The following is a 17847-nucleotide window of genomic DNA, read 5'->3' on the forward strand; positions in this document are numbered from 1 at the left end:
GGGAGGGTAAGTCCACTTCCTTGGATCAAGTGCCCTTTACCAGCATCAAAACACCCCTTTGAAGTGTAAGTGCAGTACTGATATTTTTTGGATAAAAATACATAGACAAATGTTTTTTCTGTGATAATATAATAATCTTTATTTCTACAAGTACAGTGGTCCCTCGTTGTTCGTAATTAATCCGTTCCTGGAGCCGTTACTATAAATGAAATTTACGATTTACAAATCAATTTTCCCCATAAGAAATAATGTAAATACAATTAATCTGTTCCTGACACCCAGAAGTATTAAAACAAAAAAATTTTTAACATGAAATATGCATGTAGTACATAAACAATACAACGGGAAATAATGAATGAAACATTAACAGCATAACACTTACCTTTATTGGAGATTCTTCTTAGTGTATGGGAAACTGGAGGAGGAGAGAGAGTGGATTGTTTATAGTTTGGAAGGGGAATCCCCTTCCATCAACACCTCAGGTACCATTTGCTTTTCTGGGGTTGCTTCTCTTCTCTGTTTCTTAATGCCACTAGGACCACCTTGAGAGTCACTGGAGTCCTGTCTCACAAAATAACTGTGGAGAGAGCTCTGTTTCTGGCATCTCTTTAACACTTCCCTAAAATGGCCCAAGACTTTGTCACTGTACATGTTGCCAACCTGGCTTGCAACAACCTTGTTAAGGTGATGTTTCTCCATAAAGCTTTCCATCTTCCCCCACATAGTAAAAATCTCTTTAATTTCTGAAGGCACCTTCTTCCATCTCTCTTCCTCCTCCTCTGCAGCAAGATTCTGAGCTGCGATGTGTTGCTCTTCCTGCTGAAGCTCTTGCAGCTCCTCAGTGGTGAGCTCTTCATTGTGGTCTTTCACCAATTCTTCCACATCCTCCAAACTCACATCCAACCCCATGGAACTCCCCAGTGCCACAATTGATTTTACAACAGACATAGGCTCATTAGGGTCAGTCCCAAATTCTTCAAAATCCCTCTTGTCGACACAATCTGGCCACAATTTTCTCCAGGCAGAGTTCAAAGTCCTGGTAGTCACTCCCTCCCAAGCCATATCTATAAGGGTTATGCAGTGGAGGATGCTGAAGTGTTCTCTCCAAAATTCCCTTAGGGTCAAGTGAGTGTCTGTGGTCACAGTCAAGCACCTGTGAAACATTGCTTTTGTGTAGAGTTTTTTTAAAGTTTGCAATAACCTGCTGGTCCATGGGTTGGAGGAGAGGAGTAGTATTCGGGGGCAAGAACTTTACTGTGATGAACCCAAACTCCTCGAAAATTAGGTCATCCAAGTTTGGAGGATGAGCAGGTGCATTGTCCATTACTAGCAGGCACTTGAGATCCAATTTCTTTTCCAGGAGATACTCCTTCACACTAGGGCCAAACACTTCATTGAACCACTCGACGAAAATTTCCCTCGTGACCCATGCCTTACTATTAGATTTCCAAAACACACACAATTTACTCTTCATAACATTGTTTTTCCTGAACACTCTGGGATTTTCAGAATGGTACACTAGTAATGGCTTCACTTTGAAATCCCCACCAGCATTAGCACAGAACATTAGCGTCAGCCTGTCTTTCATAGGCTTGTGTCCTGGCATTGCCTTTTCCTCTTGTGTAATGAAGGTCCTCTTTGGCATTTTCTTCCAAAAGAGGCCTGTTTCGTCACAATTGAACACTTGTTCAGGTTTCAGTCCTTCAGCCTCTATGTACTCCTGGAATTCATGCACATATTTTTCAGTTGCCTTGTGGTCCGAACTGGCAGCCTCACCATGCCTTACCACACTGTGTATGCCAGTACGGTTCTTAAATCTCTCAAACCAGCCTTTGCTGGCCTTAAATTCACTCCACCACTATTTGCAGGCAATTTCTTTACCAAATCTTCATGCAACTGCCTAGCCTTTTCACAAATAAACGAAGTCATAAGAGTATCTCCTGCTAATTGTTTCTCATTTATCCACACCAATAATAACTTCTCAACCTCTTCCAGTACTGGTGATCTCATTTTTGTCAGCATAGTTACTCCCTTTGCAACAACAGCATCCTTTATTTCATTTTTCTTGGCCACTATGGAACATAAGGTTGTGTAGGGTTTCTTATACATCCTGGACAGTTCGGCCACACTTGTACCACTTTCATATTGTTCAATGATGGTTTTCTTAAATTCAATCGTATTTCTCACCTTCTTTACCACAGGCTTGGCACTAGGAGCTTTCTTTGGAGCCATGGAAGCTTATTTAGTACTTGCAAGCACTAAAATAAATGGAATATTATGAAATATTTCGCTGGAGCACGTGAGGGGACCTTCGCTCACTGGTAAACAATGCCAGACTGGCTGCCGCCCTGGCTCACACTGTGGGTACGCGTCCTGGACGAACTACGACTCACGAGTCAACCTATGAAAAGCGAGTCCATGTTTATACGAAAATACCTCTATGATTGGCGAATTTTACGATTGCCGAGAACTACGAAAAGCAGGGGACCACTGTACATGTACAATATATACAGGCCTAGCTGACATCAATGAGATATGTACTACTATATAGAAAGCCACTTGTTATACAGAGCATTTCTCACAAATTAGGTCTGTTTTGTCCCAGGATGTGACCCACACTAGTCCATTAACACCCAGGTACCCATTTTACTTTAAAGTAAAAGGACACAAGTGCAACTAATGTGACATTTTATTGTGGCAACGTTTCGCTCTCCAGAAGCTTTATCAAGCCATTACAAACAATACATGGGCACAGAGGGTATATAAAGGCTCAGAGTGAGGTGCAATACTAGTGAGGTACCATTTCGATGTTCACTAGTGGTAGTAGTAGTAGTGACAAAAGTAATACAATATGGTAGAGCAATTAATTCGTACATGAGTAAAAGGATATAAAAGCTATTACTTGGGTAACATAAAAATAGGTTGGACAAATATAGACTGGAAAGAGGCAGGTAGTTTCAGTGTTCACACTCTGTAATGTGCTTTGTGTAGTATAACAGGAGAGACTATGTGATGGCAGGGTTTACTGTTTTCAGGAAGATTCTTGCAAAGACTTCGGAGATGGTGAAGTTGCCGTTGTTTTGTTTAATTGTATTCGAAACAGCGATCAGTGCTGATTCGAGGCACTTGCGTCTGCGGAAATTAGTTTCTTTGATCACTAATTGGGCGTCTCTGAATTTCATGAGATGATTGGTGGAATTTCAGTGTTGTACACAGGCGTTGTTCAAGTTATCGTTCCTACATGCGTAAATGTGTTCATTGAGGCGGGTGTCGAGGTTTCTTGCTGTTTCACCTACGTAAATCTTGTCACAGCCTCCACAGGGTATAGTGTAAACTCCTGCATTGACTGGTTCGTGGTGCTTGGATTTTGTCCTGGTTAGATCCTTTACTGAAGTGCTAGAAGCGATGGCGACTCTGGTGTTAGCTTGTGAAAGTACTTTAGAAACGTTCAGTGCAACCTGGCTGTTGGGAAGAATTATAACTTTGTTGGGAGTGGTGTTGATGCGTGGAGAATTAATGATCTGAAGAGCTCTTTTCTTGCAGTCTTTGATGAAAAAGGGAGGAAAATGTAACTCATTGAATGTTTGGTGAATGTATGTACATTCCTCGTTAAGAAACTCAGGACTACAAATTCGGTATGCTCTTAGGAAAAACCCAATGATGATGCCTCTTTTGGTCTTGGTATCTTGACTGGACTAGAAGTGTGTGAGATCATTTTTATTGGTGGGTTTCCGATAAACTTGAAATCTTAGGTTGTTGTCTACTTTGTGAATGAGGACGTCGAGGAAAGGTAGCTTGTCATTGGACTCTTCTTCTAGTGTAAACTGGATCGCCGGTTCAACTGCGTTGAGCCTTGCCTGAAGATTCCGTACAACAAAACGTGTGGGAGTTATTACGAGGACGTCGTCCACGTAACGTAACCAAGTAACGCTTGAAGGGATGATGTTGGCGAAGTGTTCGGACTCTAGGTGTTCCATGTATAAGTTGGTTAGGACGGCACTGATGGGGGACCCCATTCCCATGCCGTAGGTTTGTTTGTAGAGCTTGTTATTGAAAGAAAAACAGTTGAAATTAACACAGAGTTCAATCAAGTCAACAAACTCTCTGGGAGGTAGAGGAAGATTAAGGTCCTGATTGACTTTACGTCGTAGAACCTCGATGGCTTTTTTGGTAGGTACTTTTGTGAAGAGGGAAGTCACATCCAAACTGCTTAGTTTCTTGTTACGGATGGAGAGGTTTCGGACGTGGTTGAGAAGGTTGCCTGAGTGTTTAAGATGAGCGGGGCTGATGGTCCCCAGAAGGCAGGAAAGATGTTTGGCAAGAACTCCGGCTAGTTTGTGTGGAGTACTGCCTATTCCTGACGTGATTGGTCTAAGAGGAATATTGTGTTTATGGGTCTTGGGTAAACCATACATGTGTGCTGGTTTAAGGTTGCTTGTTAATAAGCAAACACTCAGGCGACCTTCTCAACCACGTCCGAAACCTCTCCATCCGTAACAAGAAACTAAGCAGTTTGGATGTGACTTCCCTCTTCACAAAAGTACCTACCAAAAAAGCCATCGAGGTTCTACGACGTAAAGTCAATCAGGACCTTAATCTTCCTCTACCTCCCGGAGAGTGAACACTGAAACTACCTGCCTCTTTCCAGTCTATATTTGTCCAACCTATTTTTATGTTACCCAAGTAATAGCTTTTATATCCTTTTACTCATGTACGAATTAATTGCTCTACCATATTGTATTACTTTTGTCACTACTACTACTACTACCACTAGTGAACATCGAAATGGTACCTCACTAGTATTGCACCTCACTCTGAGCCTTTATATACCCTCTGTGTCCATGTATTGTTTGTAATGGCTTGATAAAGCTCCTGGAGAGCGAAACGTTGCCACAACAAAATGTCACATTAGTTGCACTTGTGTCCTTTTACTTTACATATTGTCGGTAATTCTACCAACTTTATTACACCCATTTTACTGATGGGTGAATGCAGACAACCGGTGTTTAGGAAACATGCCCAATGTTTCTACCCTCACTGGGAATTGAACCCTGACCCTCACCGTGTGAAGCGAGAGCTTTAGCCACCAGGCCATGGGGCCACACGGGGCCTTATCAATTTTGTTTATTTTAGGAATCTTCTAAGTTTTTTTTTTCAACATTCAACACTTTCACCATCATTCACACATAATCACTGTCTTTGCAGAGGCTTGTCAGGTCCCAATAAACCATTTGTCTCCATTCACTCCTATCTAACACTTTTTTTTAATTCCATTTCTAACATGTATTTTTGTTTTTCTTTTTTCTTTGGCATTTTCTGGAATTATTTTTTCCTGCATTGAGAGGGAGGGCCAATTTTTTCAGAGGTCAGTTTTTTGAGATCTGCAGCTGTAGTTGTGCAGTTACCTATTTATAATCACTGGAGGAACCTGCTTATATGACAGGTTAGGTTCTGGGCTACTGCTGTAAAGCAAAAATTGCTGTCAAGTGAAACATAGCCATTTTTCACTTTCAAATGCATAAAACAGCCTGAAAGCTTGTTTACACTATCATATACAGGTCAGCCATTACTAATCTAGTAATCAGTAATCTGGTTCCATCAGTAATCCGGCACTATTTTCGGCTAGTATAATTTCAAATTTCTTGGGTCGTCACACCAACCTGCTGCTACTGTTTGATGGCGCTACTTGCTGCATAAGTCATTCCAGTTTCTTTTTCTCCATTTAGTGTTATAACCTGCTCACTTTTAGCCCTAGCCATGGTTCTAACGAATAAAAAAATGCTTTGTGTTTTGTAAAGCACATACACCATACATTGTCCATAATAGATAAGGTGACTTTGAAGCCACTGTCGGTCGCCATGAGCTCAGCTCACTCAGATAAACTGTGACTGGTAAATTTGTGCCTACATATGAGAGACTAGGTCTGTGTGGTAAGTGTGCACTATATAAAAAAATCCTGCATCATGGAGTGCGTAATGATAAAAAACTGCGACCGTGTTTTTGATGTAAAACAGTGAATTTGCAGTGTATTTTTGTATGGGTTTTTGTGGTTGTATTCTCATTTTTTCTCTCATTTGACAGAATGGAAGATATATAGAAATAAATAAGATTTTGATTGGTTTCATGACGGAAAGTATGTACCTTGAAAGTGAGCTCAAAGTAGCAGAAATGTTCGATTTTTGCCGATGTTCAAGAGTAAACAAATGATGTCATCGTCCAATACATGTCCAACTGGCCAGTCTAATACACAGTCATGAATGGTTTGACATTATTTATACAATTACATATTACAATAATGCAGTAGTCTGCATAACAGTAAATCTTCTATTTTTTTGTGTGAATAAAAGTTCAAAATGGATGGCCTGGAGATGTGACTAATGAACAGAAAAAATGTAATTTTAGTGCCAGGAATGTCTGCATTGTTTATTCTGGACCCTATTTTGAAACTGGCATCTCTTGAAATTTGTGTGAAATTGGCCAAATTACCAATTTCTGACCACTTTATGGGGTAGTTGAAATAGGTAAATGAGCGGTTTCTTGTACTCAGTCGACAAAATAGAAGGAATACTAGTGAAATAGCTATGAGTTTGTTCAACTGGAATAATGGAATGGGCCAAAGATAGGGCATAAAGTGGGTGAAATCACTGGTGCATAAATATTGCTGTTGGGTCAAGTGTATTCTAACCTAACCACTCTGTAATCTGGCAAAATCACTAATCCGGTACCGTACAGGTCCCGATGGATTAGTGATGGTCAACCTGTATTAAGTGAACGATAGAGCTAGGCCTAAAAATGCAGCTCTCAACCAGCTCTCCGACCGGTGTACTGTACTATATGTATTTTACTTTTTGTTTTTTAATGCCTAGTTCTATTTTTAATATACATACTTTACTACTAAAAATATCATAAATGTGCAAAGGTGACATTAACCCTATGACTGTTTCGGTCATATATATATATATACGTCTTATGAGCCACCGTGTTTGACGTATATATATACTCAAAACTTCAAGTGGCTTCAAATCAAGCAAGAGAAAGCTGGTAGGCCCATATGTGAGAGAATGGGTCTGTGTGGTCAGTGTGCACCATATAAAAAAAATCCTGCAGCACACAGCATAATGAGAAAAAAAAATCTCCAACCGTGTTTTTGGATTAAAACGCCGACTTTGTGGTGTATTTTCGTGTAGTATTTATGGTTGTATTCTCATTTTCTTGGTGTCATTTGATAGAATGGAAAACATATTATAGAAATAGAGGTGACTGATTTTACTATGAAAAGAACCTTAAAATGGAGCTCAAATTAGGGGAAATGTTTGATTTTTGCTGATGTTCAAAAGTAAACAAATGATGTCATTGTCCAATAAATGTCCAGCTAGCCATTCTAATATGCAGTCATGAATGGGTTGACATTATTTATACAATTATTACAATACAGTGGACCCTCAACCAGCGATGGCATTGATTAACGATAAATCCGACCAGCGATACATTTTAACGCAAAAATTTTGCCTCGACTAGCGCTAAAAAACTCGACCAACACTATTCGTTCCGTCTGAGATGCGTCCACTTCTGGCCAATGTTTACAAGCCAGCCAGCCACCGCGGTCGCTTCCAAGCATACAATCGGAACATTTCATATTATCACAGCCTTTTTAGTGATTGCACCTGCAAAATAAGTCACCATGGGCCCCAAGAAAGCTTCTAGTGCCAACCCTACAGCAAAAAGGGTGAGAATTACTATGGATATGAAGAAAGAGATCATTGCTAAGTATGAAAGTGGAGTGCGTGTGTCTGAGCTGGCCAGGTTGTACACAAAACCCCAATCAACCATCGCTACTATTGTGGCCAAGAAAACGGCAATCAAGGAAGCTGTTCTTGCCAAAGGTGCAACTATGTTTTCGAAAATGAGATCGCAAGTGATAGAAGATGTTGAGAGACTGTTATTGGTGTGGATAAACGAAAAACAGATAGCAGGAAATAGCATCTCTCAAGAAATCTTATGTGAAAAGGCTAGGAAGTTGCATGAGGATTTAATTAGAAAAATGCCAGCAACTAGTGGTGATGTGAGTTTAAGGCCAGCAAAGGTTGGTTTGAGAGATTTAAGAATCGTAGTGGCATACATAGTGTGATAAGGCATGGCGAGGCTGCCAGTTTGGACCAAAAAGCAGCTGAAAAATATGTGCAGGAATTCAAGGAGTACATAGACAGTGAAGAATTGAAACCTGAACAAGTGTTTAATTGTGACACTGACAATGTTGTGAAACACTTTAGGAATGTCATAAAGGAACGAGAGGTACAGGCCTCTATGGACAGATATGTTGAGCTACAGAGGTCCAGTGACTCTCAAGCTGGTCCTAGTGGCATTAAAAGAAGAAGGGAAGTAACCCAGAAAAAGGACTTGCCACCTCATGTCCTAATGGAAGGGGATTCCCCTTCTAAACACTAAGAAGATCAACACTCTCCCCTCCTCCCATCCCATCAATCATCACCAGATCTTCAATAAAGGTAAGTGTCATGTAACTGTGCATGTCTTCTTCAGTTTGCGTGTATTAAAATTAATATTTCATGTGGTAAAAAAAATTTTTTTTCAATACTTTGGGGTGTCTTGCACAGATTAATTTGATTTCCATTATTTCTTATGGGGAAAATTAACTTGACTAACGATTATTTCGATTAACGATGAGCTCTCAGGAACGGATTAATATCGCTGGTTGAGGGTCCACTGTATTGCAGTAGTCTGCGTAACAGTAAATCTTCTATTTTTTGTTTGAATAAAAATTCAATATAGAAAGCAAGAGTAATATCAGAGAGGCTTGGAGATGTGACTGATGAACAAAAAAAATGTTATTTTAGAGCCAGGAATGTCTGCATTGTTCATTCCGGACCCTATTTTAAAACTGACATTTTTTAATTTGTGTGAAATTGGCCAAATTCCAAATTTCTGACCACATTATTGGGTAATTGAAATTGGTAAATGGGCAGTTTCTTGTACTCTATTGATAGAACAAATGGAGTTCTAAAGAAATAGCTATGAGTTTGGTCAACTGGAACAATGGAATTAGTTGAAAATAGGGCTCAAAGTGGGCGAAATCGCCAATTCGTAAATATCGCCGAGGTCACTAATTTCACGAGTGTAATTCCGTAAGTTCCCATCAAATTTCATTCTTTTGGTGTCATTACCACCGGGAAAACATTCTCTATCATTACATAAGAAAAAAATCTTTTTTTTTTTTTTTTTTCAAAAATTTTTTGACACCAGGAGACACCTCAGGATTTGGAGTTGCCACAGTCAGAGAGTTAAAACATCTAAACATGTTTGACACAAACCCACAACTAGTACATTATGCTTGAAATATCAGTAAGGGGTGGCTCCTTACTTAACGACCAATTTCCTTATTGACCTACTCTTAGGAGCAGAACTTGGTCATTAACCCTTTCAGGGTTTCAGCCGTACTAGTACGGCTTACGCCCCAGGGTTTTTGATGTACTAGTACGCCTAAATTCTAGCGCCCTCAAATCTAATGAGAGAAAGCTGGTAGGCCTACATATGAAAGAATGGGTCTATGTGGTCAGTGTGCGCAGTATAAAAAAAATCCTGCAGCACACAGTGCGTAATGAGAAAAAAACTTTGACCGTGTTTTTGGATTAAAACAGCGACTTTGCACTGTACGTATTTTCATATGGTATTTATGGTTGTATTCTAGTTTTCCTGGTCTCATTTTATAGAATGGAAGACATATTACAGAAATTGAGATGATTTTGACTGGTTTTACCATGAAAAGTACCTTGAAATTGAGCTCAAAGTAGCAGAAATGTTTGATTTTTACCAAAGTTCAAAAGTAAACAAATCATGCCAAGCGTCCAATACACGTCAACTGGTGAGTCTGATATTCTTTTACAAGTGCGCTGATATTATTTATACCATTTCTACACTAATGCAGTAGTCTGTATAACAGTGAATCTTCTATTTTTTGTAAGAATAAAAATTCAAAGTGGAAAGCCAAAGAAATGTAAGAAGGGCCTGGGGGTGTGACTAACGAACAGAGAACTTGTTATTTTAGTGCCAGGAATGTCTTTCTTGTTTATTCTGGACCCTATTCGGAAATTGGCATCTTTTGAAATTTGTGTGAAATTGGCAAAATTGCTAAATTGCTAAATTCTGACCACATTATTGGATAGTTGAAATCGGTAAATGGGTGGTTTCTTGTACTCATTCGATAGAACATATGGAGTTCTAGTGAAATAGTTATGATTTTTGTCGACTAGTACACTGGAATTGGCCGAAAATAGGGCTCAAAGTGGGCAAAATCGCCGATGCATAAACATCGTCAAGAACGCTAACTTCGCGAGAGCATAATTTCGTATGTTTTCCATCAAATTTCATACTTTTGGTGTCATTATGACCGGGAAAAGATTCTCTATCTTTTCATAAGAAAAAATAATTTTTTTTTTTTTAGAACTTTGGGCGACCCTGAGAACAATTCTCAGAGAGGGCCTGGTGACCCTGAAAGGGTTAAGTGAGGAGTACCTGTACATTTCACACATTACTTGCCTTAAAATATTTTCATCCTTAGCTAACTATAAAGTGGTGAATATATTTATTGTAGGAAGTCTGAATAAATAAAGAATGGGCATAATTGAAAACTGCTGCATTAGGAAAACACTGTAAAGAAAAGCTCTGGAAAGTGGGGTTTGCCTCTGTGTATTTAATATCACAAGAATAGCTCTATGCTTATGGTGTTTTGGCTGTTGCACCTCCTCTTGATACTAGTTCCATCATCACTCTCACTGTTTGCAAAGAAAACAGTAGATTTTGTTTACATATACCAGATGTTTACAATTTTTTGGCAGTTCTTAAAAGAAAATCTTAATATGTCAAGCATGTAGGTAGCAAGAGATTTATCATATTTTTTCCAATTCAGGACAGTTTAATACTTTCAGTATATTTTATAATATATATTTCTTGCTCATTAACCATTTTTCTTACATCTTTTCAAACTTTTTCTATTTTGTTACATTATATTAAATCCAAACACCATGCAACCTCTGTGTATGGTGCACTCACTACTCCAGTTTGGGGTCTAACACATACTGTGAACAATTTAACCTATATACAGTGGACCCCCGGTTAACGATTTTAATCCGTGCAAGAGGGCTCATCGTTATGCGAAATAATCGTTATGCGAATGAATTTTCCCCATAAGAAATAATGGAAATAAAATTAATCCGTGCAAGACGCCCAAAAGTATGAAAAAAAATTTTTTTTACCACATGAAATGTTAATTTTAATACACACAAACTGAAAAAGGCATGCACAATTACATGACACTTACTTTTATTGAAGATCTGGTGATGATTGATGGGATGGGAGGAGGGGAGAGCATTATCTTCTTACTGTTTAGAAGGGGAATCCCCTTCCATTAGGACTTGAGGTAGCAAGTCCTTTTCTGGGGTTACTTCCCTTCTTCTTTTAATGCCACTAGGACCAGCTTGAGAGTCACTGGACCTCTGTCGCACAACAAATCTGTCCATAGAGCTCTGTACCTCCCGTTCCTTCAAGACTTTCCTAAAATGGGCCATAACATTGTCATTGAAATAGTCACCAGCACGGCTTGCAACAGCTGTGTCAGGGTGATTTTCATCTATAAAGGTTTGCAGTTCAACCCACTGTGCACACATTTCCTTAATCTTTGAAGTAGGCACAATGGATTCCACAACTGGCATAGGCTTCTCAGGGTTAGCCCCAAACCCTTCAAAATCTTTCTTAATTTCCATACTAATTCTCACCCTTTTTACCACAGGGTTGGCACTAGAAGCTTTCTTGGGGCCCATGGTCACTTATTTTCCAGAAACAGCACCGAAAACACTGTAATAATACGAAATATTCCGAGTGTATGCTTGGATGTTACCGCGGAGGCTGGCTGGTAAACAATGGGACGGCCGGCACATGTGAGGGCACATTGGACGCGTCTTGGACGAAAATCGGTAAGCGGGTTTTTAATCGGTATGCGCGGCAAAAATTTTGCGATAAAAGTAATCGGTATGCGGAAAAATCGCTATGTGATGCCATCGTTATGCGGGGGTCCACTGTATATTCTTGCTACTTCTACTTACACTTAGGTCACACTACACATACATGTACACATTTATTTATACACACTCATCTGAGTTTTTCTTTGATTTTATCTTAATAGTTCTTGGTCTTATTACTTTTCCTTTTATATCCATGGGGAAGTGGAATAAGAATCTTTCCTCCGTAAGCCATGCGTGTTGTAAAAGTCAACTAAAATGCCGGGAACAATGGGCTAGTAACCCCTTTTCCTGTAAAGATTACTAAGAAGAAGAAAATTGTCAAAGTGGGAAGTCTGAATGTGTGTGGATGTTGTGCAAATGATAAGAAAGAGATGATTGTGGATGTTATGAATGAGAAGAAGCTGGATGTCCTGGCTTTAAGTGAAACAAAACTGAAGAGGGTGGGAGAGTTTCAATGGAGAGGAATAAATAGGATTAGGTCAGGGGTTTCAAATAGAGTTAGAGCTAAAGAAGGAGTAGCAATAATGTTGAAGGATAAGCTATGGCAGGAAAAGGGACTATAAATGTATTAATTCAAGGATTATGTGGAGTAAAATAAAGATTGGATGTGAAAAGTGGGTTATAATAAGCGTGTATGCACCTGGAGAAGAGAGAAGTGTAGAGAGAGAGAGAGATTTTGGGAAATGTTGAGTGAATGCGTGGGGAGTTTTGAATCAAGTGTGAGAGTAATGGTGGCTGGGGATTTCAATGCTAAAGTGGGTAAAAATTTTATAGAGGGTAAATATGGGGTGCCAGGGGTAAATGTAAATGGGGAGCCTTTAATTGAGCTATGTGTAGAAAGAGATTTGGTAATAAGTAATACATATTTTATGAAAAAGAGGATAAATAAATATACAAGGTATGATGTAGCACGTAATGAAAGTAGTTTATTAGATTATGTATTGGTGGATAAAAGGTTGATGGGTAGGCTCCAGGATGTACATGTTTATAGAGGAGCAACTGATATATCGGATCATTATTTAGTTGTAGCTACAGTTAGAGTAAGAGGTAGATGGGAAAAGAGGAAGGTGGCAACAACAAGTAAGAGGGAGGTGAAAGTGTATAAACTAAGGGAGGAGGACGTTCGGGTGAGATATAAGCGGCTATTGGCAGAAAGGTGGGCTAGTGCAAAGATGAGTAGTGGGGGGGTTGAAGAGGGTTGGAATAGTTTTAAAAATGCAGTATTAGAATGTGGGGCAGAAGTTTGTGGTTATAGGAGGGTGGGGGCAGGAGGAAAGAGGAGTGATTGGTGGAATGATGAAGTAAAGGGTGTGATAAAAGAGAAAAAGGTAGCTTATGAGAGGTTTTTACAAAGCAGAAGTGTTATAAGAAGAGCAGAGTATATGGAGAGTAAAAGAAAGGTAAAGAGAGTGGTGAGAGAGTGCAAAAGGAGAGCAGATGATAGAGTGGGAGAGGCACTGTCAAGAAATTTTAATGAAAATAAGAAAAAAATTTGGAGTGAGTTAAACAAGTTAAGAAAGCCTAGGGAAAGTATGGATTTGTCAGTTAAAAACAGAGTAGGGGAGTTAGTAGATGGGGAGATGGAGGTATTAGGTAGATGGCGAGAATATTTTGAGGAACTTTTAAAAGTTAAGGAAGAAAGAGAGGCAGTAATTTCATGCACTGGTCAGGGAGGTATACCATCTTTTAGGAGTGAAGAAGAGCAGAATGTAAGTGTGGGGGAGGTACGTGAGGCATTACGTAGAATGAAAGGGGGTAAAGCAGCTGGAACTGATGGGATCATGACAGAAATGTTAAAAGCAGGGGGGGATATAGTGTTGGAGTGGTTGGTACTTTTGTTTAATAAATGTATGAAAGAGGGGAAGGTACCTAGGGATTGGCGGAGAGCATGTATAGTCCCTTTATATAAAGGGAAAGGGGACAAAAGAGACTATAAAAATTATAGAGGAATAAGTTTACTGAGTATACCAGGAAAAGTGTACGGTAGGGTTATAATTGAAAGAATTAGAGGTAAGACAGAATGTAGGATTGCGGATGAGCAAGGAGGTTTCAGAGTGGGTAGGGGATGTGTAGATCAAGTGTTTACATTGAAGCATATATGTGAACAGTATTTAGATAAAGGTAGGGAAGTTTTTATTGCATTTATGGATTTAGAAAAGGCATATGATAGAGTGGATAGAGGAGCAATGTGCCAGATGTTGCAAGTATATGGAATAGGTGGTAAGTTATTAAATGCTGTAAAGAGTTTTTATGAGGATAGTGAGGCTCAGGTTAGGGTGTGTAGAAGAGAGGGAGACTACTTCCTGGTAAAAGTAGGTCTTAGACAGGGATGTGTAATGTCACCATGGTTGTTTAATATATTTATAGATGGGGTTGTAAAGGAAGTAAATGCTAGGGTGTTCGGGAGAGGGGTGGGATTAAATTTTGGGGAATCAAATTCAAAATGGGAATTGACACAGTTACTTTTTGCTGATGATACTGTGCTTATGGAAGATTCTAAAGAAAAATTTCAAAGGTTAGTGGATGAGTTTGGGAATGTGTGTAAAGGTAGAAAGTTGAAAGTGAACATAGAAAAGAGTAAGGTGATGAGGGTATCAAATGATTTAGATAAAGAAAAATTGGATATCAAATTGGGGAGGAGGAGTATGGAAGAAGTGAATGTTTTCAGATACTTGGGAGTTGACGTGTCGGTGGATGGATTTATGAAGGATGAGGTTAATCATAGAATTGATGAGGGAAAAAAGGTGAGTGGTGCATTGAGGTATATGTGGAGTCAAAAAATGTTATCTATGGAGGCAAAGAAGGGAATGTATGAAAGTATAGTAGTACCAACACTCTTATATGGGTGTGAAGCTTGGGTGGTAAATGCAGCAGCAAGGAGATGGTTGGAGGCAGTGGAGATGTCCTGTTTAAGGGCAATGTGTGGTGTAAATATTATGCAGAAAATTCGGAGTGTGGAAATTAGGAAAAGGTGTGGAGTTAATAAAAGTATTAGTCAGAGGGCAGAAGAGGGGTTGTTGAGGTGGTTTGGTCATTTAGAGAGAATGGATCAAAGTAGAATGACATGGAAAGCATATAAATCTATAGGGGAAGGAAGGCGGGGTAGGGGGCGTCCTCGAAAGAGTTGGAGAGAGGGGGTCAAGGAGGTTTTGTGGGCAAGGGGCTTGGACTTCCAGCAAGCTTGCGTGAGCGTGTTAGATAGGAGTGAATGGAGACGAATGGTACTTGGGACCTTACGATCTGTTGGAGTGTGAGCAGGGTAATATTTAGTGAAGGGATTCAAGGAAACCGGTTATTTTCATATAGTCGGACTTCAGTCCTGGAAATGGGAAGTACAATACTTGCACTTTGAAGGAGGGGTTTGGAATATTTGCAGTTTGGAGGGACATCTAAACTGTCATATCTGAGTGCCTCTGCAAAGATAGTGATTATGTATGAGTGATGGTGAAAGTGTTGAATGATGAAAGTTTTTTCTTTCCTTTTGGGTTTTTCTTTATTTTTGGGTCATCCTGCCTCGGTGGGAGATGGCTGGTGTGTTGAAAAAAAAAAAAAATTCCATTTTGAAGACTAATATTGCATAGGCACGTCTAACAACAGCATTTATTTGATATTCTGGTGATAAATTTGTATAATCACTCAAGATCTTTCTCTGTATCAGATATTCTTATATTTGAGTGCGATTTTTGTGATATTCTCTTATTAGCTACAGAAGCAGAGCTGTGCTTTTGGTCTTTCATCTACAGTAGATAATTCATCATATACAGTGGACCCCCGCTTAACGATCACCTCCAAATGCGACCAATTATGTAAGTGTATTTATGTAAGTGCGTTTGTACGTGTATGTTTGGGGGTCTGAAATGGACTAATCTACTTCACAATATTCCTTATGGGAAAAAATTCGGTCAGTACTGGCACCTGAACATACTACTGGAATGAAAAAAGTTCGTTAACCGGGGGTCCACTGTACATACTATAATTTTTTTTTTAATTTCCAGTGATTGTAAGTAAGGCAGTATGTAAGTTTGTTGAGGCACAGGTGCATATAAGTACAGTTATAATACATAATGTAAGTTATGTAGGATAATCCAAAAAAGTCAGACAAAGTGACTTATTACCTCCTCTTTTAATTCATTCTATTGTTGCATCAGTGTGAAAAGCTTTTATAGTATCCTTTCAGCTCCACTTTCTTTGTGAAAAAACTAATTATATTCTGTGTTTCAGATGCTAAACTATTATCAAATATTATAGTGGATAAAAATGGAAAAATTGCACAGAAGATTGCCACAGATGCACTAAGCTGTGATGTCACAGGAGGAATCGAGCTCAAACTAAGCTCAGCTATAAACATTGTTGTACAAAACAAGGGAACCATACCAGTGTTTGTGTGTAAAGTTGGATCTGAAGCAGCAGAGAAGATATGTTTAGAAAAGCAACCCAGTTTGCATGATGGTGGGACAGTCATAACTTTATCTCAAGATAATTAGCTGTTGCTTTCATATAATGTGTAAGCTCATCTGTTGACAGTATATTTATTAAAAAACAATGTCTATCACTTTATCATTTACATTCCATATGTAATAATTAATGAGTTATGGTTAATGCAGTTATGAGCTTGTTTTTAATTTTGTGGAGTTGTTCTGTTGATTACATGAGGGTCATCAACCCTTAAACTGTCCAAACGTAGATCTACATTTTTTCAACATTTGAAAGTATGTAAAAAAACGTATTTTTTTTTTTTACATTTAAAGAGTGTAAAAAACTTTGATCTACATTTTTTTTTATATTTGAAAATATTCTAGGTAGTAGGTTGGTAGATAGCAACCGCCCAGGGAGGTGCTACCGTCTTGCCAAGTGAGTGTAAAACGAAAGCCTGTAATTGTTTTACATGATGGTAGGATTGCTGGTGTCTTTTTTCTGTCTCATAAACATGCAAGATTTCAGGTACGTCTTGCTACTTCTACTTACACTTAGGTCACACTACACATGCATGTACAAACATATATATACATACCCCACTGGGTTTTCTTCTATTTTCTTTCTAGTTCTTGTTCTTGTTTATTTCCTCTTATCTCCATGGGGAAGTGGACCAGAATTCTTCCTCCGTAAGCCATCCCCAAAGAGAAAATACTTTCATCATTCAACACTTTTGCGTCACTCACACATAATCACTGTTTTTGCAGAGGTGCTCAGGATACAACAGTTTAGAAGCATATACATATAAAAATACACAATATATCCCTCCAAACTGCCAATATCCCAAACCCCTCCTTTAGAGTGCAGGCATTGTACTTCCCATTTCCAGGACTCAAGTCCGGCTGTATAAAATAACCGGTTTCCCTGAATCCCTTCACTAAATATTACCCTGCTCACACTCCAACAGCTCGTCAGGTCCCAAATACCATTCGTCTCCATTCACTCCTATCTAACACGCTCATGCACACTTGCTGGAAGTACAAGCATACATATACACACCCCTCTGGGTTTTCTTCTATTTTCTTACTAGTTCTTGTTCTTGTTTATTTCCTCTTATCTCCATGGGGAAGTGGAACAGAATTCTTCCTCCGTAAGCTATGAGTGTTGTAAGAGGCGACTAAAATGCTGGGAGCAAGGGGCTAGTAACCCCTTCTCCTGTATAAATTACTACATTTAAAAAGAGAAACTTTCGTTTTTCTTTTTGGGCCACCCCACTTCAGTGGGATACGGCTGGTACGTTGAAGAAGAAGAATAATTTGAAAATATGTAAAAAAAACATAGATCTACTTTTGGAGCACTACATATGTGAACGTAGATCTATGTTTGGAAAGTTTAAGGGTTA

At 39.0% G+C, this 17847-nt stretch overlaps 1 protein-coding gene across 8 annotated transcripts in view; it reads left to right on the forward strand.

The window, feature by feature from the left end:
- Positions 1-17440, forward strand: part of LOC128694350 (uncharacterized) — a 34567-nt gene extending 17127 nt beyond the window's left edge. For all 8 annotated transcript variants that reach the window (XM_053784464.2, XM_053784456.2, XM_053784457.2 and 5 more), the window contains one exon: positions 16254-17440. In XM_053784464.2, coding sequence (XP_053640439.2) covers positions 16254-16516 — 263 coding nt within the window. In that variant the 3' untranslated portion in view covers positions 16517-17440. The remainder of the gene's footprint in view (positions 1-16253) is intronic.
- Positions 17441-17847: the final 407 nt, after the last annotated feature.

Source organism: Cherax quadricarinatus, chromosome 43, assembly GCF_038502225.1.
Source record: "Cherax quadricarinatus isolate ZL_2023a chromosome 43, ASM3850222v1, whole genome shotgun sequence".
NCBI lineage: Eukaryota > Metazoa > Arthropoda > Malacostraca > Decapoda > Parastacidae > Cherax > Cherax quadricarinatus.